Raw genomic sequence first — 23,306 nt, forward strand, 5'->3', positions numbered from 1 at the left:
CATCTGCTTCTCCTTGTGCTGCTGCTGCTGTATCTGCTATTACCCATACAGCTCGCGGCCCGGGTCGGTATCGGCAACCTCTCTGCGCAGCCTGTGGAGTCCCCGAACCCAGGACCGGGAATGTCTGAGCCCTGGTTTGTGATTTCTGATCTTGGCTGGTGCATCGGTCACTTTTCAGGTCCGAAAGATTTCGGGATTTCCAAGCCAGCCAACCAGGTGCCTGGAACTCTACCCCTCCCCACATCGACAGTGCAGCCGGTACAGGCAGTCCCGGTACGGCCGCGGTACCGGCTCTTGGCGGCCACAGCTGGCAGAACGCGGGACGCGGCCGCAGCCGAGCAGTACCTGCTGTTGCGTGCAGTGTTGGCTTCAGGACGCGGTATCTTGATTTATTACGTCAGGAGACGCGCAAGTACAGTGTTCGTACCTTTTGCACATCTGGCCCGATGCTGGTACCTCAGGCACGAGTCTCTCGATCACAAGCGCAGATCTGCGGTGCCTTCCAACTGTAAGCATGAACCCAGCCCGCCATTTAAGCACCCCCCCCTGTCAACGCCTTGCGGCTGCTACACCCACCCCTCCCCCCCTCCACTGCATCTGCCCTCTTATTTTTCCCTCTTCTTCCTTTGCTTCTCATTAGCACAGACATACGAGGTCGATCCCTAGGAAATTGCCCGGTCTGCTTAGCCTTTTCGATCTTGTTTCGATCCTCTATTATAAAGATCCGCTCCCTCGAGAGGACCCTAAGCTCCGGAATCCAGTTCCTTTGGTGCCGACGACTAGTTTTGTGCTTGCTCACATTTGCTCTCTACTACCATCCACCACCAAGCACCGAATATTGATCTTCTCTTTCCACATACGTTTCACACTGATCCCTTGTTTCATCCCAGCCACTGGAATCGTACAATACAACATTCCTTGCATCCAGTCTCTTGTCGACTCTTCACTCAGTTCATCAAGCCATGGCGGCCGTGGCCCCTCCCCTCGTCCCCAGAGAGGTCGACTACATCCCTACCGAAAAGCTCATGACCATGACACCAACTCATCTCCGGTCCATGGTTATGAGAAGCGGCGCCCTCTCCCCCAAAAAGGGCCCCTGGACGCCCGAAGAGAGCCAGCGGCTGGTGACGTTGGTGCGGCTCATGGGCCCCCAGGACTGGGTCAGCATCGCCTCCTTCATGAGCTCGCGCAATGCAAAGCAGTGCCGCGAGAGATACCACCAGAACCTCGATCCGTCGCTGCGGCACGATCCCATCAGCGAGGACGAGGCCAGGGCCATCATGGACCTGTACGGCAGATACGGCACGGCCTGGGCGCGCATCGCCGAGCATCTGCCCGGACGCAGCGACAATGCCATCAAGAACTACGTCAACGGGCTCGTCAACAAGACTAAGCGAGCCGAGGGACGCCATCACCACAACGCCCGGAGACGGGGCTCGAGGCAGTCTATCCGCTCCGACGTGTCTTCCACGACTACCAACTCAGCGACTGCTGTTACTCCTGTGAATGTCGTCTGTGCCCTGATTCGGTCGCCGCCCCCCGCGAATGCCCTGGAATCGCCCACCTTTTCCGACATTGCTGACTCGGACGGCGGTAACAATAACTACAGGCTGTCCTCAGCGTCGCCCTGGGAACACTTTGCAGAACCTGCCGCAGCGCCTCACCATTCCCCCCCGGTGTGGTATCGGCCGCTGGCCCAGCCATCAGACTCGCCCCAGCCTTTGTCTCGTCGCGCCGCCCCTCACCCACATACACCATACGAAGCTTCTCCCATTAGACAGAGCGGCTTTGGGTACGTTCAGCACGACGAGAGGTGGCGCCCGTTGTCTCGATCCCCCGAGCCGTCGTCATTTACGCCCTCGACCTCACAGCGTTATGGCTCGGACCTCGCTAGGTACTCGCTGTCTGGCGCAGCCTCTCAGGAGCTGACGAGGGGTCTGGGGATGCAAAACAATCAACTACCCAGAATAGACCCTCACTGGGCAAGGAACGAGGTGTTGCCAGCCCTGGACCTGAGCGCCGCCACCGGCCGAGCCGACCCGAGGATGGCCATTGCCAATCTCTTGGAATAGGGCCTGGCAAGTATGCCGTGGCTGCCTGTCCCGAACTTCTCTTCGCCTACCCCTTTATTTTCTAAGCCTTCTAATCGTCACTGTCTTTGTTCCCATCTTCATTCTCTGTACACGTTTCATGCTGTCTATTTCTTTTTTCACCCCCCTTCGTTGTCTCTTTCTCTTTCTCATGATAGCGGTTACATGGTTGAGTAGCCTTCATCAGGCATCGATTGGTTGGGATCTTTCAGGCTGCGTTGCATGGGAACATTTGGTATATCAGGGAAATCATATGCATCATGATAGGCGCTCAGGATTATCATGGCATCTCCTCCAAGTCGAGGGTAATGCTGGGAAATCACTGGATTTCCCATTTTCTTCTCATTTTTTCATAGGACCATGTGGTTTCTGTTTTGGTGTTAAGCACAATACCCCCCCAGCTTCTGACAGAGGAAGCCATTTCCACTCCATTTCTTTTCTCTTCTTTATTCCAATCGCCACCTTGCTGTCGGCATTGGTTCAATTTGATTTGATCTATTTTCCTTCGTTTTGGATGGAAACTGATTTTCTGTGTGGTGGTACCGAGGGCTTACTCGACAGGACCCGTAATGGCTGCAGATCAGCTGGAAGGGGTCTTGTTGATGTGTATCAATAGAATTAGAACCGTCAATCAGGTCGACAATCGACACCTGTTTTGGATCCATTTTTTCATTTCTTTCTTCTCCAGCTGAGCGTATCAAAAAATGTACCGTTCAGCTGGGATTCTCCTGTGCTGAGTTGCCCCGGAAAAGTTGCAAAAGAAAGACGCCTCATTCCGGACTCTATTTTAGCCGCAACGCAACAGAGTTTCGACCCAGCTCTCCGGATCAAGGAAAACCTAATGAAGACGGTATTTCATTTCAATCCAATCAATGATACCATTCACCGAGAAAAGCCAGCCTCGGATAATACCTCTGAAATTCAACCGCGTGGTGAGAAGAACCCCAGCAGTTCTAGGATCTACACTCAACCCCCCCTTCCCTAGTTTTTTTTTTTTTTCTCTTGCCCCTCCTCCTCCTCCTCCTCCCCCGATCGCGAGCCACGACCCTTTTCCGTCGCGATCTGGCACCAAGCGAAGCATCGGGAACGCCTCTAACGGCCGGCGGATCCCCCTTAGTCCAACGACTGGGGGGTGGTTTAAACCATTCCTGGAGGGGATGTCCCCAGAAAAAAAAAATAGCAGAGAAAATCACTAAGAGTTGTAAAACAAGAAAAGAGCTACTACTTCCAAGGCAATCTCATACGTCTTCGTACTAAGGGATCTGCTTCTACCTTTCGTCTATCACACAGATCCTATTTCGTTCGGACCTTACGTTTCTAGCTTATGCTCTTGTTTGGAATGAGAACAAGGGGAAAATAAAAAGAAGTGTACTAGGTAGGCACTTGACGTTGAGATGGACCTAAAACAAGCGTAACTGTTTTATCTGCCCGGGGGCCCCTCTCCCATCCCAACCCTTACCAAAAGAACCCTCTTTTGCTCCCCCGTCGGATGTCTTTTCTCGGCTCGTCGAACCCCTGTCGAGCACACATTTGCAACGGCTAGTGCACATGTACGAGTAAGGCAAGTGATGCGACCTGTCCCTTGGGGCTCGCTCCATTTACCTATTCCTTTCTCCGTGGGTGCGCCCCTCGCAGACATTCATCCTTGTTGGACACCCTCCCTTGTTCCGGTATGGCGGAACTTGGGAGAGGGAGGGGTATCGGAGGTTGGGGGGGCAGGACCAACAGCATCGACGTAGGTGCATGCTTGGCAGTAGTAGTAGGTAGCTGAAGATGCTGAATCCAGGTCTTTGGATGGAAAGGAATGCGCCTTTGCCTGGTGGGAACGCATATACTGATGTGCATACATGTTGGGTAGTAAGTTAGCTGAGAGGGAAAGGGGGTGTGTGTAATAGAAAGGGGGGAGGGGAGGAGAGGAGAGGTGGGGGAAGAAGGCTACTACGATGTGATTTGGGCAGAGTTGCCGAGGCACTCGTGAACAAAGCCAAAAGCAGAAGAATGTAAAATGAATACCAATACCTACCTGAAAGAGTATAAGGGAAAAAGAAAAGAGGAAAGATTCCACTTTCTATTCTTTATCTGTAGGCCGTATGTCATTTTGATCTCATGAACATTGAAAGAATCACACACACGCAGAACAGAAACAGACATAGGACTCGCAAAAAGCAATGCACGAGGTCCAAGGCAAATCGCTCAACATGAAGCCAGAAAGAATAATGGGAAGAATAAAACAGGGCAATTCCTGCGACAGCCGTGGTGTGCTCAGCGCTCGTATAAACCGACCAAACGCAGGCCCGCAGCATCATGCCAAAGAGAACATGGCTTTTTCTTTCTTTTTTTTTTTTTTCCTTTTTCTTGGTGGGAGTTTGACATGTGCTACAACCATGAACTTGCCATGTCACGCAGCTCGAGCTACCGGAAACAGGCACCAACGGGGGTCCCGGCCATCTGGGTGCGTTGGTTAGACAACCTATAGCTTCGGGTCCAAGACGTTCCGCGGTCGGTATGAATGAGGCGCTTTTGGGGGGAAGGGGGGCGTTTGCTCCGGGACGCTGGTTCGCTGCAACGGTTCTTTGCCTCTTGTGAAGGGATTGATTGTACGCGGATTGTGCACGTTCTTGTCTGTTTTTTTGCCAATGCTGCAAATATCAATTCTCATAAGGCACCTGGAAACTATAAGGTACTCACACAGCAAGACACTAAAGAAGAAAAAGAGCAAAATAAAAACAGAAGATTAATCTCTTCATCTATTCGTGGTGAACAATGACGACGGTATACCTACCCAAGAACTCACAAACATGCCACCACCGCCGCCCATCTCAAATTCTCAATGACGATCTATGTACAGACACGCCCCCACCTCCCCCCTTTGCTTGGGGGCGGGGGCGTCAGCGCAGTAAATCCCGAAAAATTTCGGACGCACCTGCCGAAGCCTCGCGCTGCTCAGCCCTTGGCGAGATCCGCTGCCGAAGGTGGGGCGCTGCGCGTGATTGGCCGATGGCGGGGCGGGTGCTGAGCTTCCTGGGGGCCAGGGATGGATGAATCATGATAATGGCGAATAACGGTGTTTAGTTCAGGCGGCAGGTATGTTCGTTATACCTACCTAGTCTAATAGTAGTAGTATTAGGAGTAGGAGTAGCCAGATCATGCAGAGCCATTGCAATGCAGGTCAGATCAGAAGAACGAGGAGGGACATGGGGCATCTGACCGTTTTCCTTCAAAAAATAGACGAGATCTGGGCCGTTCAAAACAAGATCCCCCCGTGCTTCACTTTCCCCCTTGCCTACTAGGTACCTAGCTTATGTTGTACATACTTATCCTTCAATGATTCTAGGGATAAACGTACTTTGTACTTGCTTGGAACCCCTCTCAAGATTGCCTCTCTCTCTCTTTGTCTCTCCCGCAGCCTCAACCGCCCCATGTCGGCTCTGCCCCTTCTCTCCCCCCCGCGGCAATTCACCCTCCTACCGTGCAAGTCCTTACTATATAGTATGCCAGCAAGGCAAGGCAATCTCTCGGCACATTGTCCACCAGAACCAAAATCCAAACCCTTGTCGTCCGCTGTTGGGCTCTTCCCACCTCCCTCGCCTTTCATCTCTATAGGATCCGTCCGGGATTTTAGTCTGCCCTCCGCTCTATGCCTCGTTTCCCATGGTTCGTCCTTGTGCGCAACTCTCAAGTATAGCACGAAATAGGGCTCAGGTGAGGCTATCATGGTTACCCCTGATATAAGCGTCTTCCGCGCCGAAGTTCTGGCCTCGCTCTGCGCCCTCCACGGCCGCGGCTGCAAAAGCTAACAAACCTTTTTTTTTTCTTTCCCTTTCACCCGTGTCCGCTCTTCCACCCTGGCCAATTGATTGTCTACCATACTCTTGCTGTGACTCTTACTCCTGTTTCAGAGGACCTCGCACGCCACCGTTCCCGAGAAAGTATCTCGTTATATTGTACACAAGCACGGCCTTGGCAGCATGCGATGCATCCCCGGGTACGCATAGCTTGGAATCGTTGGCGTCGGGTTTTCTTCCTAAAACAAGAGCCAGGCTGGCAGCCATTGGAAAACCAGGGAAAAGCCAGCCAGCCCAACAACATAACAAAGGACGGCGGAAGGGGTGTAGATGAGATGGAAGGTTGAGGGGTGTCCTGTAACCAGATTACCCATCTCAGCACATACTGCTTCTTCTTCTTCTTCTTCTTCTTCTTCCTCCCCCTGCACCCTCCAAACCCCCTTGCCTTCTGACCATTTCGCTTTCAAGGCTCCTCTAGGATTAGCCTGCTACTCCCTTTTCCTTTTTCCTTTCTTTTGCCCCAACCAACGTCATCCATTCGTCCAGGCAGTTCCGGTGCCAAACCGCTGGAGATGCTGCCCTACCTAGTTCAGCCTTCTCGTGAGCCAACAGGACAAAAAAGCAGCAAAAAAGCACGAGCCAGTCTGCTCCAAACCAACCAAACCAACCAACTTATATAGGTGACGCATGTTGCTTGCTGCGGTCCTTGCCTCGCGCTCCAAGGTAGTCCGACTTCCGAGGAGCGGGGTGCTGGTCCCAGCAATCAATAGTACCTGACCCAAGCCAACCTTGAAGGTAGTAGGGTAGGTAGTAGGTAGGTAGTAGACCAGCACTGGATGTCTACCTCGGGCACCGCTTAAACGGGGAGATGCTGTGATTGCTTCTTTTTCTTTTTCTTTTTCTTCTTCTTCTTCTTTTCATCTTCTCCCTTTTGCCTCGGTTGATGAGTCAGAGAATGAAAATCGGCCTCAGTGATTCTGTATAATCGACTGTACCTACCTTCCCTATTCCCACTCGTCGATATGTGACCATCTAGTGCCTACCTAGTAGCATACACGAGCTGGTAATAAGGCAACATACAGGGCCTCTCAAACACATACGACCATATCCATTGGAGAATACGGGATCCCGTCTGCTCTCCCAGAGTCAAGCCAATGAGAGGCAGATTAGTAGTCAGGTGGGTGACCACTGGCGAACACCGGCTGTTGTATGTTGTTTCTTTTTTTTTGTGATAACTTTTGCCCTGTTATCGGGTTAAATGTTCCTGATAGATGATAGCAAGTATGTAGGTCTATTGACTATAGAGGTGGCGAGGATGTGAAGGTTTAGGGATGTGCAGGCTTGGAGCGAAACACTTCTTTCTGCATAGACACTTCCAGGTAGTGAGTGAATGAGTGAAAACGCAAAAAAAGCAGATTCATTTTGTACGTGTAGTCTACTGAATACGGGACTCGTACCTACTTACTCTCATGCGTCCCTCCACCTTAACCTTTATCTCTCCCCCTTTCGTTGTCAACAACACCTATGCCACTGAACACGCCCAGTGCAAGGATTGTTCCCCACCAACAGGTGGCCCCAGAGAACTTAACGGGTATCTATAGGCCGGGGGAGCTGCCGCGTTCTGTCCGCTTTTAGTCTCGGTCGCGAGAAGATCAAAAGGTGAGAAGCCTATGTAAGAACTTGTCTGGAGATCCAGCCACATTTCTCTTGCTCAGCGTCTCCATATCACATGGTATTTAGCTCTATCATGATGATCTACCCATGTAGAGATATATATAAGCAGTCGAGTAAAGACTATATTCAAAAGCGAATACTTTACACTCTATACATATATTGAGTGGCTATCCAGGACCCTAACTAGGCTTTCTAGAATCCCAAGGTTATACACGTATAGTTTTAAAACGCCGCTCAAGCGTTATATATTCTACTCACTGTGTATCAAAGGAAGCTTACAAGACTTGATAGAAGAATATAGCAATAGTAACAGAGTACTAATTGTTGGACGCTTCTCCTGATACTAGGTACGTGCTAGGGACTACCATGAAGCAGAACCCTTGCCAGCATCGATCCCTCTACATCGGACGCCGTGAGAACTGGCACAAGCATCCGACACTTGCAGTTGATCACCATCAACACAAGTATTGAAAACGCTGCATCAATGAGGCTTGCTGGGACGGTGGCGGGTTGATAGCTGCAGCTCTTCAAGAGAAGTGCCAGCTACCATCAATTACTCGGCATCAATCTGATTCACAAGCTCTTTGGACATGTGCTAATAAAACTGCGCGCTTGATGGTTATGACTGCATATCTGAGAGGGCAAGATATGACAAGAACGATATCTACCTCAAGTCTTTTGTCACCTACATACTGGGCTTATGCCCAGACCACCATACAAACCCCCCTGAGTGCGTTCTTCCATTGCCCTGACAGTCAACAGCCGAACTCCCGTATGCGCAACTGTCGTATGTGTTGCATCCGACCTTGAATGTAAGCATCTATAAAATCATACCTCGTCGTAGGGCGGACTTTGGCAGAATTGATCTCACCCTGACTCGCCAGCTTCAGACAATCCCCTCCCAGGAGTGAAAAAGGACATCTATATGCTCAGCTCACCTCTGTCTAAGAATTATTCCTAAAATTACACTTGACATCATGTCCGCTAGAAGTACACACACACGCACGACTCTTTGAGCCGCCTCAAACGCTTCCAACATATCCCGACTTGGCCACGCTATTGGCAAACAGCTCGCGGCACCGAACCCTGCTCTCCAGCCTGGCGCACAGCAGAAACGCGCCGCTCAGCTTCCGGTGCAGGCTGTACGTCTCCTCGGGCGGCGGCGCCAGGCGCTCGTGCAGCATCACCGGGATGAGAGCCTTGACCCGCTCCGTGATGGTCTGGTCCTTGAAGTCGTAGACCTCGGGCGCCGACGCGAGGAACGGCTCGGCCAGCGTCAGGACCGACTGCACGTGCGCGTCCAGCATCGTCCTGCTCTCGTGGCCCGTCAGGTAGCCCAGGCCCTCGGAGAACTTTTTGACGCCTTCCCGGTCAGACCGGGACGCGGCCTCGAGGAGCTGCACGTACTGCGAGATGAACTCTTCGGGATACTCTCGCGAAGCGCCAAAGTCGAGCAGCTCGAGCTTGTTCGTCTCGGCGTTGTAGAGGAAGTTGGTCCAGTTGGGGTCCGTCTGCATAAACTTGAACTCTGTAATCTCCCGCAGGCACAGCCGCAGAATCTGCGTGCCGATCCAGTCACGCTGCTCCTGGGTAAACGACTTGACGCGGGTTACGCCGATGCCGTCGAGGAAGTCCATGGTCAAGACCTGCTTGCCGGATGCCTCTGGGTACACGTCGGGCGCCTCGAAGACGTCCTCTTCGCCCCGGAGAAGTTCCTTGAAGCGCTTCGCGCATTCTGCCTCGCGCAAGTAGTCGCACTCCCAGCCCAGCTCCAGTCTCGCGTTGTCAATCGTCTTGTTCAGGTAGAGGCCCTTCGGGAGCAGCTTTGTGGCCGTCAGCAAGATTCCGAGATTGTCTAGATCAGAGTTGATGGAGTCCGCCACGCCGGGAAACTGAATCTTGACGGCCACTCGCTTCCCGTTCGACTTGAGCACAGCCTTGTGCACCTGGCCGATTGACGCCGCGGCGATGGGCTTCTCCTCGAATTCGCTAAACAAGTCTCGCCAGTTGGAACCAAGGTTGCTGGCCAGGACCCGGTCCCGCTGCCACGCCGGCATGTAGTCCGCTCGGTCCTGGACCCGCTGCAGCACCTCCTGGAGAGGGGCTGGCAGCATCTTGGAGTCCTGAAAGCTCATCATCTGCCCCAGCTTCAGGGCAGCACCCCTCATCCGGGACAGTTTTGCAACCAGTCTCTCCATGTTGCCGCCGCTGAGCAACACGGATCCTTGGCCGCCGCCTCCAAAGGCTCTGCTCACGCTCTCTGTTACAGCTCCGCCAAGCATGCCGGCAGCCAGGCCGCCGTAGTTGAGGATCCGGCTGAAGCGGGTGGCCGGCACTTTGGATTCTCGGAGCTGGTAGCTGGGCACACCTGCGGTGGGTGTCTCGGGGATGAAGGCCTCCTTGACGGCTTCGACTGTTTCCCCATCCACCTTGCCGACGTCTAGTGGTGAGTCTTCTTTGTCTGGTGCGGTCTCAGCTGTAGGCTGTGATACAGCCTGGGCTACGGTCTCTTTTGTGGTTTCCGGTGTAGCTTCTGATGTGACTTCACGTACAGTCTCTGGCGTAGCTTCCGCCATGGTGTCTGGCGTAACCTTTGCCGAAGTCTCTGATGCAGCCTTTGATGCAGCCTCTGATGCAGTTGCCGGTGTAGTCCGAGGTGTAGCGTCCTGTAAATGTTCCGGTCGAGCCTCGGATTCAGACACCTTCGTATCCCCTGGCGTCGGTGCGGAAGATCCCACAGACTCCAAGTCCTCACGCTGCGCAGTTCCAGGTTCCGCCCCATCAACGCTGCTACTTCCCGACTCCGCCACGGTCCTCAGAGGGCTGGAAGGAGTCGTCTCAGCGACATCCGCCGCCACAGGAGGAGGCCGCGGCCAATACCGCATAGGATGCTCCTTTCCCGGCCCACCGCCCGCAGCCTCTCGCCGGCCCCCCACCGGTCCCTGCTGTCTGCGCAATGAGCCCAGTATCTGCGAGCCCCGTGCAGTGTGAAAGACGTTGATGTCAGCTCCCTGGGGCACGCCCAGCTCTTCGTTGAGCTTCTCTCGATCCCCATCTCGAGCCGTGGAGGATGTCCTCGGCGCTTGCTCTATCCTTTGCCGCACAGCGTCATCTCCCGATAGAGAAGTCTTGAACACTGGCTGTTCACGGATCTTGAAATCCTCCACCTTCAAGCCCTCTGGAACTGACGCGGAGGAGGACAAAGCCGCAGACTCGGACGTCTTCTCGCCAACACCCTCACCATCAACACCCTCAGTCGCCACGGCCTCCCTCCCACGACCAGACTCATCTCGCCTTGAATTCCCTGCTTGCGCCGCACCGCCAACAGCCCTGTTTCTCAAGAGCGCCCCTACACTCGACGTCCTGCTGTAGACATCCAGCTGCCGCCCCCGGAGAGCGACATGCTTGGATGCGACTGACCGAGAGGCATTGAGAACCGCCGCGAGGTCGATCGCAAAGTCCACAAACCCCATGTGAATTCGCCGAACCCGTGCGCCAAACAAAAGAAGTGAAAAAGAACGGGAAACCAGGTAAGCAGTGGCTCGGTATGCTTCTATTTGTGACGATCGAGGCCTTTGGATATGGTTTTAGTGAAGCTCATGAAAAGGCCGCCGAGTTTTAGCTGATGTCGTCAAATTATGCAGTTAAGCGGGGCGACGGCACTGCATCTCACCAAGCGCAACGACATGCTAGTATGAAGTATTCTCAAGTCTATGATTCATCCAATCCAGGAGTGGCCTTGCACGCTTCCAGGGTGACATAGCAGGGGACTTGACAATGTATCTTGGAATTTGGTTTGATTTAATCGTAATTATAGTTATAACTGCATATGAATGGCAAACTGCCGACCTTCTAGTTTGTGTCCTTCGGATGAGAGAGTCACCAGTAAACCTTTCATCCCGCTTTTTCCCTGTCAGAAACGCCATGCTGATCCAACCTCACGTTCGAAAATAAAAAGGAAAAAAAAAAAAAAGAAAAAAATTAGGCAAGTAGAAAATAGGAGGGCCAAATCGACTCTTCAGAATAGAAACCATCGTCTCGCTCTTTCAAACAACGACNAAAAAAAAAAAAAAAAAAAAAAAAAAAGAAAAAAAAATTAGGCAAGTAGAAAATAGGAGGGCCAAATCGACTCTTCAGAATAGAAACCATCGTCTCGCTCTTTCAAACAACGACGAAAGGAAAATAGGCAAGTGACTGCATCAACAACAGCTCGCCATCAATCTGCTTTGGGTGGCACTCGGCTGACGCTCTTCAAAAGCGAGCCTTTGGGTTTCCTTGGGGTTGCTTGCCCAAAGGAATCGGCTGCTTTGCCCCTCAATGGCGTCGCCATCTTGGACCATAGTCGTTGTGCGGCTGGCGTCAAGCCTCCCGATGCCCTTGGGCCGCTGGTAAACCGGGGTGTCTCCATCGCAGTCGCCTTGCCCGTGAATCCTCTCCGCTGAGAATCACTCTTGGACTTGGAGATACGCTCCACCATTCGTTCATGAAGAAGCTCTCGCTTTCTCTGGTCCTGAATCTTGAATGGGTTCGTTGCATCTCCAGGTCCCAGATTGATAGGCGCAGGCAGGGTTGCAGCGTCGTCGCCATCCTCGTCATCCACGAAAGCGTAGCCGTTGACTCGAGGAGTTTCGCCGCCGCCGACAATGCTGGAATCGAGGTCGTTCTGTCGCGGTTTGCCCGCAATGGCGTCGCGTATGGACGACATGGTCGGCGATGGTGGTCGCTGCGGGACATGAGGCTGTGGCATCCTTGTGTTCTCGTAGCTGATCATCCTCGGTGCCATCCGAGACTGCTCCTCGGCGCTCTCGGCCATCGTCTTGACGCCGTCCTCGAGGCCTTCCGGGGTAAACATCAAGCCATTCCTCGGAGCTGCGTTCCAAGATTCCGGCCGCGCTGGCCGCTCTTCAACATCCCTGATGGCCAAAAGATCTCTCTTGAACCCGTCATCAACCAGGCTCCGAGTCTTCTCCAGCCTGTCGGTGACCTCTTTCTGTTTGATCATCTGCTTCGAAGGCAGCTTGTTCCCGCGCCAGAGCCAGGCGTACTTATCGGCCCGCTTCTGATTTTGCTTGTCAATCAGCTTGTAGAAGCTTTCGTTGTCCTCGCTAGTGTAGGTGGCCTGAAATGCGGACAGGCTGAGGTTGAGGTCCAGCCTCGGCTTATCTTGCGCGACGCTTGTTGCCATCGACGCTGGCGTATCGCCGACGAAACTTGTAGGAGTTTGATTGCCATTTGTAGCGTTTACTGACGAAGCTGATCTGGTGGGTTTGCGGCCAGGTGTCATGACGTTTCGAAGCCTCCGACTGGCGCTTGATATCCAGGCGGCATCCTTCGATTCCACCGCATCCAGGTACTCCTGTTGAATCTGCGTCTCCAAAAGGCCGGGAAAGAAGTCTCTGGCAATGATCTGAGAGAGGGCCTCGGTGTATGCATCCTCTTCCAGCACCTTCTTCGGTCGCTTGATCTTCTTCGCTGGAGGCGGAGGCGGCATCAGATCTGTGTCGGTCCTCTTACGCACCAGGGCGTTTGAGGACCCAGCCGCGGAATCCATCGCCAGCCGCGTCAGGAACAAGCTCGATGCCCTTTGTGCGTCTGCAGGGTTTGGATTAGTCGAATGTTCATCAAGAACTCCTGGTTATTGTTGTACGAAAAGCTGGTTCTGCTCTTTGGGCGACGATGCGGAAAAGCGTTGTGATGATGGGAAGGAGTTGAAGTTGGGCCCTTTGACGCTCGAAATGGACGGAAGGGCAGAGCCGCCATGCAACAACCTTGAAGTACCGTGCGGTTGGCGGTACTCCGGACTACTGCCGTCGCTACGGCATAACCCTTGTCACTTGTCCCCGCTCGCCACCACCTGTACATGCGCGATTCGAACGTTCACGTCATGCATCTATCCGATCAGCTGGCACTTGACATCCATTGGATGCCCTGCCCGCCCATCCATCAGGCCGTTACAGAGGCCACAGGCTGGCCCTAGGGCTGGACAGCCGCTGGGAGTCGCCCCCGACAGCGCTGGAGATGCAGTACCCACAGGGCACATGGCAGCGGCAACAGCGCAGGGCCGACAGGCCTAGAGGCTGCACTACGGTGTCATGGTGGTGGCCCTTCTCCTCATTCGGACCTTGTCACTTCAAGTTGTTAGGCCCAATCCAGAACCCACTTCTGCTTCCCCAGTTCTTTATCGATTCTCATGGAACCAAGGCCAATTTGACTTGGGCTCTCTTGCGAAAAGTCCAGCCGTTTCCATTTTCTCTCTCCAGAAACCTGCGCCTGCGACGCTGGCCGGCCGAGAACGACGAACATTACATGCATCTGCCTTGTATAGATCTATAGATCCTACGCTCCGAACTGAACCATCCCATTTCCCGACCCCTGCGAATCTTCCCCGCGAGGGCCTGGCGCACGCGATACCCCAAACTCTAAATACCTTCAGACCTCTACCCAGTCTGCCCGCGCGCTCCAGTCCTGATCATCCGGCTTTCACCATGTCGCAAACAGCGGTCGAGCTCAAGAATCAAGGAAACAAGGCCTTTGCGGCGGGAGATTATCCTGCGGCAATCGGCTTCTACACCAAGGCCATCGAGGCCGATCCCACCGAGCCCACGTTCTTCACCAACAGAGCTCAAGTGTGTACCCAACTTCGCCCCGGCTTGATTTCGATGTCGTCGACGACAACTTTGGCTAACTGGCGTGTGATTCCTCCTCCCTAGGCGTACATCAAGACAGAAGCATACGGCTATGCGATTGCCGACGCTGACAAGGCACTCGAGCTCAACCCGAAGCTGGTCAAGGTAACCATGACTGCCACCCCGATAGCTCACATGTGAAGAGCCAAGAAGCTGACTGATGTACGTTCCATATACAGGCATACTTCCGCCGAGGCCTCGCCCGCACTGCGATACTGAGGCCTAAGGAGGCCATCGAGGACTTTAAAGAATGCGTTCGGCTCGACCCCAACAACAAGGATGCGCGACTCAAGCTGGAGGAATGCAAGAAGATTGTGCGCCAATTGGCCTTCTTCGCAGCCATCGAGGTGGGCGATGAGCCCTCGGCTGCAGAAGGGCTCGACTTGGAACACATGGTCGTCGAGGATGGCTATGACGGAGTACGACTTGGAGACGAGATGACCCAGGAGTTTATCGACGACATGACGGAGCGATTCAAGAACGGCAAGCTCATTGCCAAGAAATACGTCTACCAGATTCTTATTGCCGTCAAGAAGATCGTGCACGATGAGCCCACAATGGTGGAAGTGGACATTCCTGAGGGGGTCCAACTTACCGTCTGCGGCGATACTCACGGTAAGCAAAGCATATCAGACCGAGGATATTGTTGTTGGCTATTCCAGGATACTAACCCGTTCGTTGCCATCCAGGCCAGTACTTCGATCTCATGGAACTGTTCCGGCGCAATGGCAGCCCATCTGATAAGCATTGGTACTTGTTCAACGGCGATTTCGTCGATAGAGGGTCTTGGTCCACCGAGATTGCTTTACTGCTGTACGCCTACAAGTGGCTGCGGCCCAAGAACTTTTTCTTGAACAGAGGAAACCACGAGACGGACGACATGAACAAGGTGTACGGCTTCGAGGGAGAATGCAAGGCCAAGTACAACGAAAGGTAACCCATCAATTTCCACGACGCGCATTGCTGTGCCTGAGGCTGACATATTGCATAGGATATTCAGGCTGTTCTCCGAGAGCTTCTCGTCATTGGCCCTCGCGACGTTGATTGGATCCAAGTACCTGGTTCTCCACGGCGGCTTATTCTCCGATGATAAGGTCACGTTGGACGACATTCGCAAGCTGAACCGACACGCTCAGCGCCAGCCCGGCCAGTCGGGCCTGATGATGGAGATGCTGTGGACCGACCCTCAGGACGAGCCCGGCCGAGGACCCAGCAAGCGAGGCGTTGGCATGCAATTCGGCCCCGACGTCACCAAGCGTTTCTGCGAGAACAATGGCCTGGAGGCCGTCATCCGAAGTCACGAGGTGCGCATGGACGGCTACGAAGTGCAGCACGATGGAAAATGCATCACCGGTATGTACCAAGTTGCTTGGAAGATGATCTGTTCTATGTCGCTATGTCCACACGATAAAGCTAACGAGGCACTCTCATTTAGTCTTCTCCGCCCCGAGATATTGTGATTCAACCGAGAACAGGGGCGCTTACATCAACATCGGACCTGATTATAAGCTGAAGTTTGAACAATTCGATGCGGTACCGCACCCGAACATCCGGCCAATGGTAAGCTTCCCTCATGTTCTTTTCCCTTTGCTTCCAAAAGAACGAGTCCTGACGCGAATACGTAGGCTTACGCCCAAAACTCCCTAATGTCGTCTCTCATGTAAGACGTCAAAGCCAGGCAAAGGATGGATGAGTAAGGGGTCGAAAGAGGCCGAGGATATATCTCTGGCATCTAGTTGTCCGCAGGGGTATCAAGATGAAAAAAATAGTAAAAAGCCTAAAGAAAGATGGCCACTTAGAGGCAGTACTTCGATATACCCCAGTGTAGATTAGGTATTTCAGGTTATGCAGCATCAATGCCTCAATTCTTCCACAGCTGCTCTTGCCCGTGGCTCCCAACCATTGCGCCTAGCCAGTCAGAGCACTGCTTGACCCGTAAGAGGAACTCAACGCCTCCATCGCTGGAGCCCTTCCAGGCCGTCAGCGCGGCGGCAAAGGCCCCCAGGTCCTCTCGAGGCACCCGGACCCAGCACTCCGAGGCCTCGACCTTGAGCACGTCGAGCGGGATCGCGGTGCCCGTCAGCCCGAGGAACTGGCGCAGGGCGGCCGTGCAGTACGACTTGACCTGGAGGTTGTCGAGCTGGATGACGGCTGCGGCGGCCGCCTCGGGAGGGTTCGTCAGGAGCTCCAGATGGACGTATGAGAAGGGCGGTGTTTTGATGGTGCAGGTGAGAAGTTCGTGCGTTTTGGGGAGCCTTTGTTTTTCGAGTGCTGATTTTTGCGAGGCTGGGAGTGTTTCTTGGGACATCTTGTATTTAGATGCGCCTGTGTGAGATAGTGTTGAATCTTTGAGAGTGGTTGTTTGGTTTGGTAGCTGTTGAAGGGTGAAAATCCAGATTGCGTTTGTTGCATGTATTGCGTTTAGATGCATTGGTTCATGGTGCCGGTCTGATGGATTCGGAGCCTTGGCTTTGATGTCCTACTATCACACATCACGTATCTACCCTACTAGCAGGGTTGAGGATATAGACAGTGGAACGAGAAGTAAAAAGACGTATCACCTTAGGTACCTTACTTATTAACCATATATCCAGGCTTATACCTGTTACAAACACACTTTATAACTCGAGCTTCGTTCGTACAGAATTGGTACGTACCTGTCCATCCACTCGGAAGCAATTCCGCACTAGCGTCTTTCCGCCACGCCCAACCCATGCACTTCCATTCCCGTCTTCAACTTCAGCCTTGCCAAACTCACCCCGACAAATCCTACATCCTCTCTACTCTCTCTCTCACTTCTTCCACACCCATCGCACAACCATGTCCAACTTCGTCACCCCCGGCCAGCAGCGCTACCTGCGCGCCTGCATGGTCTGCTCCATCGTAATGACATACAGCGTCCGTTCTCCCTTCCAGAGAAACCTCTCCTCTCCTCTCCTTGTCCCCCAACGACGCGAAACCTAGTCCGCTAACCCTTTCAAACCCCCCAAACAGCGCTTCCGCGACGAAGGATGCCCCAACTGCGAAGAGTTCCTGCACCTCATCGGCTCGCAGGACCAGATCGAGAGCTGCACCTCCCAGGTCTTCGAGGGCCTCATCTCGCTCGCCAACCCGGCCAAGTCGTGGGTCGCAAAGTGGCAGCGCCTCGACGGCTACGTGCCCGGACTCTACGCCATCAAGGTCTCGGGCCAGCTGCCCGACGAGATCCGGTCCTCGCTCGAGGACGAGTATCGGATACAGTATATCCCGTACGTATAGCGCGCAACCGCGACTCGCGAGCGGTTCCCTTTTCCCCATTGGAGGTGATGATTTGGAGGGAGGCTGACGTGTGATGACAATGCAGGAGAGATGGCACGCAAACTGACACGGATGCCTAATGTGAAGGGACGAATACAACAATATGTGATTTAGCGTATAATGCGGGCGAATATGGCGTTTTGAAAAAGGGAATCGACTATTTAAGGCCTTCAAGATCAATATTATGGATTGTTATCAACATTATGGTATCTGTGGAAAGAGGGTGGCTATTCACGAGGATGCTGAATAGCCGAGCTGGGGTGCTGGATAGCCACTCCCTGATGATATGATCGTTAATGGGAAATGGTGGTATCTGTGGAAAATGCAAGCGTGCTGCAAATACATCCATTCTATGTGCAACCGACGCGCCGTGTCAAGATCAAAAAAAGGGGGAGGAAACGCCATACCAATCCGTCATGAAGACACTCAGCGCCGTGCCTAATTCATCCTTTGTTTCTTGCCACCGGGCATCGCGAATCCGACGGAGCCGCTGGGTCTTTTTTTCTCCATCTCCTCCTTCATGATCCTCTCGGCCTCGCTCATCTTCTTGGGCTGCTGCAGTATTGAACCCTTCTTGGATCCCGAAGCCAGCGCGTTCTTCTTGGCCTGCGCAAAGACGTTCTTGGTTTGTGGCTTTTCGCCGAGCTTCAGAGACACTCCGCCAAAGCCTCCCTTGCTCGCAGCTGGTTTCGGTTGCTGCTCTGTAGAGGCGGCCGAGCTCGTCTCCTCAGTCTTGTCGCCGCCTTTAGGCTCTTCAGGCTTATCCTGCGGAGATTTTGATTTCGACTCGTCTTCCGGCTTGGGCTTCGCACCAAACGACAGTTTAATCTTTTCACCCTCTTGTCTCTTGAGCTCCCTGCCCTCCACCTCCTCTTCGCCTTCTCCATCGCGTTTGCCAGCCATCTGCTGAGCCCGTTTGATTTGCTCCCGTATCATGCGCTGCTCGATTTCTTCGTCGCCCTGGTCCTGCGCTTCTTTCCTCCTCAATGCCTCTTGCCGTCTGAGCGCATCGGGAGAGTTGTCGATCCAGCTAATGTGCAGTCCCTTTTCCGTCTCCTCCACTCGGCATATGCCTTCCCTCCCCAGATACTTTGCGAATTCGGTCAACGACGGCCACTTTGTCGCGTTCATGTGGATGTGCTCCTTGTTGGCAATGTATTCTTGGTAAAACTGGTTCAGGTGCACCTGCTTCTCGCCGTGCGCCGTCCTCAGCAGCTGCAGGAAATCCTTGAGGAACTCGTCGCTGTACTGGTTAATGAACTTCTTGGGGTCCTCGCCGACGACGAGCATCTGCCGCACGTGGCTCTCGGACTGGGTGTGCATCTTGAAGCCGTTGGCGTCGCGGCATTGCTTTTCGCAGACCTGGCAGTACCACCGCAGGCGCTGGAGGCCTTTGGACTTGAGCTTGTTGCTCAGGTGTTTGGTCGAGCCGACCTCTGCTTTGGGCATCTTGTGTTGTTTCCTTGGGGGGTGAAGCCGGATCGCCGAGTCGTTGTTGGGAAGACGGGTATTTTCTATGCGCAAGCGGAAATCAAGTTATCAAGTTCGTTGCAGCAGCAGCAGTCGAGGCTGAGACGGTGACGGACGATGATGGTACAATTGTCGGAGCCAAATCCAAGGCGCGACTCAGCCTTGCATGGGCGAAATCTTATCTGTTATCGCCACCTTATCTGCTGCCGACGTTAATGCGGTTTGGCAGTGACATTACCTCAGCCTTATTTCTCAACTCGGAACCGACAATTACAGTGCTGCATCAACGCCACTCCTCCAACTTTCTTTCTCCATACTGACCTGACCAGCATATCTTGCCTCTTCAACCACTCATCCGCATTCCCCCCTTACACAACGACACTCACGCCCGCAGCTCACAATGTCTGAGCGCAAAGTCCTTCAGAAATACTACCCCCCGGATTTCGATCCCAACGACATCAGCCGCCGTCGGGGCCCCAAACCCACAGGACCGAGAATCCAAACCGTCCGACTCATGGCTCCCTTTTCCATGAAGTGCCTCAGCTGCGGCGAATACATCTACAAAGGACGGAAATTCAACTCGCGCAAGGAAATCCGACCGGACGAGAAATACCTTGGCATCCAGATCCTCTTCTTCCACATCAAGTGCACGCGATGCAGCGCCGAGATCACCTTTCGCACGGACCCGCGAAACACAGACTACGCGATGGTCAAGGGCGCCATGCGCTCGTTTGAACCGTGGCGGAACCGGGAACTGGCTGAAGAGACGGTGGAGGAGAGGCTGGACAGGCTGGAGCGGGAGGAAGCCGAAGCCGCGGGCGAGGAGGAGAAGAACGCCATGGAAGATCTCGAGGCGAAGAATGCCGATGCTCGCCGCGAAATGGCAGCAGCCGATGCGCTTGATGAGATTCGACAAAGAAACGCGAGGATACATCGATCGGAAAAGGAAGGGACGGATTTCGCAGACACCATTATTCGTTCTGGAGATGAGGAGCGGGAGCGACAAGAGAGAGAAGATGCGGAGATTGCCAAGAGGGCGTTTGCGGCAGCCGCCAATAGGCTAAAGCCCTTAGATTCAGAGAACCCCGGCGTCGTAGAGGAAGTTGTTGAAGTTGCTGAGGTTTCTGGGCCGATGGGTGGTGATAAGGCCGTGGAGGCCTCAACTTCGTTGGATACCAGCGCGGCGACAAGTTCCATGCCACCGCCGCCTCCGCCGCCGTCTTTCAAGAGGGCTGTGAAGAAGAAGAAAGACCATGCTGCCTTGCTTGGTATCAAGAAGAAGCCGTCTTTAGTATAGCGACTATCGCGAAAGGGCATGGGCGAGAGCAAACGTTGATTTTCGAGCATTCAGATTTCAGGAACTGGATGGGACAGGGCAACTCTTGAGTTCACTTTGCGACATAATGAGCGATGAGGGTTTACACAAGGCGTGGATGGATTCACTTGGGTCGCATCATGAAGATATTATGTAGTATTTCTCTATCACAATGCAATGGGTCACCTGGCACTCACACAATTTGAGGATGAGACAACCAATAACCTTGAACACGAACGAGTGATTGTATTGGATTGGAAACTCATCAGTTCCATTCTTCCTCGTCAGCTGCTATTATCGTCCATGTACGTTGGCTTCAACAGCCTGATATAGCCCATCCCCCCTTCGCCGTTCCAGTGACCGTGTATATACCAGAACCAAAAACACCAGAACCCCTTGTTCTTCCATCCTAGGAACCGTCCAACGCCATGCGTGTATCATAGAAATTCGTTAAAAGAGCAGTGTATTATAAGCCAGCGATGAATTAGCGAAGGGCTCGAGTCGGCTCGTCATCGGAGTGACGCAACAAGTTGCTTTTTCGGCTGCATTGCAGAATTCGTGTTTGGTAGAAAGACTTTGTGTCTATGCTTGCATTCCGAACTTGGGAGTATGCCATGATATGATTCTTCTGCTGGGCTGTCCGGGCAGTACCATATTATGGGCGAAGCCCAGGAGTCGCATTGCACCATGATCGACTTGTGTCTGCTGTGATGGCGAGTCAAGCGAAAAAGCGCGCGGGAATCGTAACGCTCGAAATCAGAAAGGAGAAAGCAACGCTAGACATATGACGCCCCCATGTGCAATGTTTGGACACCCGCAGGCCGAACGCAAAGGAACTAGATCGTGGGAGCTGTTCCGTTGGTCATGGATGTGCCGACAGATGATCGGCCCCTGGAGCCAGAATTTGACGATGACAGGCCGCCAAAGGCCTGCATCTGGCGTTTTGTGTGGTCGTGGATGAAGCGAGAGTAACTGGAGATGCTCTGCGGCGGAGGAGGGGATTGAGGCATGGAGACGTTGAAGTGGTCTTGTGAGCCGGGCATCATGATGTGTAGTTGAGGTGAAGTTTAAGTGTTGATAGGCCTGTTTGGTGTCGAGAACAGGATGAGTCGAGTAGAGGATGAGTCGAGTAGAGGATGAGTTGAGATCAGAGATGTCAAAGTTGATCGGATGTTGATGCTGGATTTGACTGTAGATGGGGAGGTTGGTGGGTTAGACACTGTAGGATAGTTGTGATTATTGTCGTATAGGAACTGTTCAAGAGGAGAGGGAAAAGAGGTTGATATAGGTAGGAGTAAAAGGCGAGATGGGTAGAGAGGCAAGGCTGGAGCAGGGCGCCGATGACGTAGTACAAGAGAATCGGGAAGTCAAGACAAGGCTGTGACGGGAAAGAAGCCACAAGATGCGGTCGTGGCGAGCCAGGAAAAGAAGGAACGAGGCCCAGACGCGGATCTCAAGGTCTTTTTATAAATCTCACAGTCAGGACCCTCCACCTAATTCCTTCCCCCTCATCCGACCTCAGCGCCAGCCTCGACAATCATCTCGCCCGCTAGAAACAACAGCTACAACCCCATACAGTCTATACAGTACAGTCCATAGGAGGGGTCTCGACCACCAGCTCTGGTCTGCTGTGTATTTTCCCCTTCTTTGCGTCTCTGCCCTAGACCCCATGCCTTCCTTACACACGCGCGCACAGGAAGGGCCCTCACCCCCCTTCCACCCCCTCCTCCGCAAGCCAATATCGGCCTCTCTAAATCAACCGAGCTGATCGGCATCTGAACGAATCACCCCAACGGTAGCGCAGGTGAAAATGGCGTACGACCTGCTAACAGAGTTGCTGCAGTAGCACGTCGACAAGGGCCTGTTCCCTGCTCGAGGGCTGCTGCTCTTTGGCCACCGCGAGTGATGCTATGCTGATAATCGCCTCGCGATCCCCATCCGTCCTAGACGCCTCCACCGCCGCTCGCCCACTCCCTCTGCATGAGCTCGACACCCTTTTTGGGCCGGATGGGCTGCTGCTCGCTCAGGGTCCTGCTGAGGCCCACGCCACCACAATCATAATGGAGCGGCATGGTGCGATGGGGATCGTCCTTCTGCATGCCAACTGCGTACTCGTACTGTACTGTACGGTGGGCATGTGCAAGAACGCTCTTCCAAGTTCTGGGGGCGGACAGGCGAAAACGGTGGCTCCAAGGAGCTACCGTACAGGACAGTACGGAAGGATTTGGCCTTGGAAAACGAGCAGAAACAGTCCAGTTTTGCCCGCCCCAAGACCCTGCTGGTCGGAATCGGCATGCTCGTCACGCGGATGTCATGCTGCCTCTCTTTGCCCGCTTCGAAGGCCAATTCTGGTACGGATAGGCAGTACGGATAGGCAGTTCTGCAGAAGCCATCCCGTCCATGAGTACATGCGCACCGGGCATCGTACCGTGATTCCTACGGTAAATTACGCGAAATGCTCGACTGCATTGCCCATCTTGCCAGAATTTGGAAATACGGTGCCTCAGTCCTCCTTTGTTCCTCGAGCGTACAGTATCTTTCTGGTCCTTGTTTCGCAACTTGTTCATGGCGGCTTGTGATCAGAGGCTCCAATGGATCATCAATCGAAGGCGATGCGGTAATGGCACACCAACACGCCACTCTGATCCAAGACAAGGCGCACCCATTGGCCGACAGCCCGTACCCATTCTCACCGTAATCGAATAGGCCACTGCGGGTAACAGAATCCGAAATGTTGGAAGCCTTCCGTTGTGGCACATCCACAGACTGACAAGGCATGCAATCAGACGTGCGAACGGCGCATCCATGGGATATCGCCGTCTTTGCTTCCTTTTCCTCTGTCCCCCCCCCCTTCCTTTTCCAGATCCGTCAACGAGGGGAAACGGGCCTTTCAGATATTCACACTGGGTTGACGGCCGAGATTCGATGCAATATGCAGCAAATTGTACGTATACACATAGTCGCTATGCGCGCCCGCGGATGTCCAGAA

The 23,306-nt window shown here is 53.5% G+C and overlaps 9 protein-coding genes across 9 annotated transcripts; 4 read left to right on the forward strand and 5 right to left on the reverse strand.

Moving 5' to 3' along the window:
* Positions 1–962: 962 nt before the first annotated feature.
* CCMA1212_002448 (uncharacterized protein) lies at positions 963–2,072 on the forward strand (the record flags this gene model as incomplete). The annotated part of the gene is made up of 1 exon (XM_073699830.1): positions 963–2,072. The coding sequence occupies one exon, from the start codon at positions 963–965 to the stop codon at positions 2,070–2,072; it is 1,110 nt and encodes a 369-aa protein (XP_073561445.1).
* A 6,499-nt stretch (positions 2,073–8,571) lies between these two features.
* CCMA1212_002449 (ABC1-like protein) lies at positions 8,572–13,100 on the reverse strand (the record flags this gene model as incomplete). The annotated part of the gene is made up of 3 exons (XM_073699831.1): positions 8,572–11,122; positions 11,213–11,238; positions 11,796–13,100. The coding sequence occupies 3 exons, from the start codon at positions 13,098–13,100 to the stop codon at positions 8,572–8,574; spliced, it is 3,882 nt and encodes a 1,293-aa protein (XP_073561446.1).
* A 934-nt stretch (positions 13,101–14,034) lies between these two features.
* CCMA1212_002450 (Serine/threonine-protein phosphatase T) lies at positions 14,035–15,899 on the forward strand (the record flags this gene model as incomplete). Its single annotated transcript, XM_073699832.1, has 7 exons — positions 14,035–14,175; positions 14,260–14,340; positions 14,415–14,850; positions 14,925–15,168; positions 15,227–15,588; positions 15,671–15,795; positions 15,861–15,899. The coding sequence occupies 7 exons, from the start codon at positions 14,035–14,037 to the stop codon at positions 15,897–15,899; spliced, it is 1,428 nt and encodes a 475-aa protein (XP_073561246.1).
* Positions 15,900–16,096: 197 nt separating this feature from the next.
* CCMA1212_002451 (uncharacterized protein) lies at positions 16,097–16,543 on the reverse strand (the record flags this gene model as incomplete). The annotated part of the gene is made up of 1 exon (XM_073699833.1): positions 16,097–16,543. One exon carries the CDS (start codon positions 16,541–16,543, stop codon positions 16,097–16,099), a length of 447 nt encoding a protein of 148 aa, XP_073561245.1.
* Positions 16,544–17,055: 512 nt separating this feature from the next.
* On the forward strand, positions 17,056–17,612 carry CCMA1212_002452 (Transcription elongation factor SPT4; the record flags this gene model as incomplete). The annotated part of the gene is made up of 3 exons (XM_073699834.1): positions 17,056–17,133; positions 17,230–17,483; positions 17,579–17,612. 3 exons carry the CDS (start codon positions 17,056–17,058, stop codon positions 17,610–17,612), a joined length of 366 nt encoding a protein of 121 aa, XP_073561248.1.
* A 358-nt stretch (positions 17,613–17,970) lies between these two features.
* On the reverse strand, positions 17,971–18,981 carry CCMA1212_002453 (uncharacterized protein; the record flags this gene model as incomplete). The annotated part of the gene is made up of 1 exon (XM_073699835.1): positions 17,971–18,981. One exon carries the CDS (start codon positions 18,979–18,981, stop codon positions 17,971–17,973), a length of 1,011 nt encoding a protein of 336 aa, XP_073561247.1.
* Positions 18,982–19,402: 421 nt separating this feature from the next.
* CCMA1212_002454 (Pre-mRNA-splicing factor cwf16) lies at positions 19,403–20,299 on the forward strand (the record flags this gene model as incomplete). The annotated part of the gene is made up of 1 exon (XM_073699836.1): positions 19,403–20,299. One exon carries the CDS (start codon positions 19,403–19,405, stop codon positions 20,297–20,299), a length of 897 nt encoding a protein of 298 aa, XP_073561250.1.
* An 854-nt stretch (positions 20,300–21,153) lies between these two features.
* CCMA1212_002455 (uncharacterized protein) lies at positions 21,154–21,360 on the reverse strand (the record flags this gene model as incomplete). The annotated part of the gene is made up of 1 exon (XM_073699837.1): positions 21,154–21,360. The coding sequence occupies one exon, from the start codon at positions 21,358–21,360 to the stop codon at positions 21,154–21,156; it is 207 nt and encodes a 68-aa protein (XP_073561249.1).
* Positions 21,361–22,260: 900 nt separating this feature from the next.
* CCMA1212_002456 (uncharacterized protein) lies at positions 22,261–22,740 on the reverse strand (the record flags this gene model as incomplete). Its single annotated transcript, XM_073699838.1, has 3 exons — positions 22,261–22,434; positions 22,490–22,665; positions 22,734–22,740. 3 exons carry the CDS (start codon positions 22,738–22,740, stop codon positions 22,261–22,263), a joined length of 357 nt encoding a protein of 118 aa, XP_073561252.1.
* Between the last annotated feature and the right edge of the window lie 566 nt (positions 22,741–23,306).

Source organism: Trichoderma ghanense, assembly GCF_004382785.1.
Source record: "Trichoderma ghanense strain CCMA-1212 chromosome Unknown scaffold_2, whole genome shotgun sequence".
NCBI classification, from domain to species: Eukaryota; Fungi; Ascomycota; class Sordariomycetes; order Hypocreales; family Hypocreaceae; genus Trichoderma; species Trichoderma ghanense.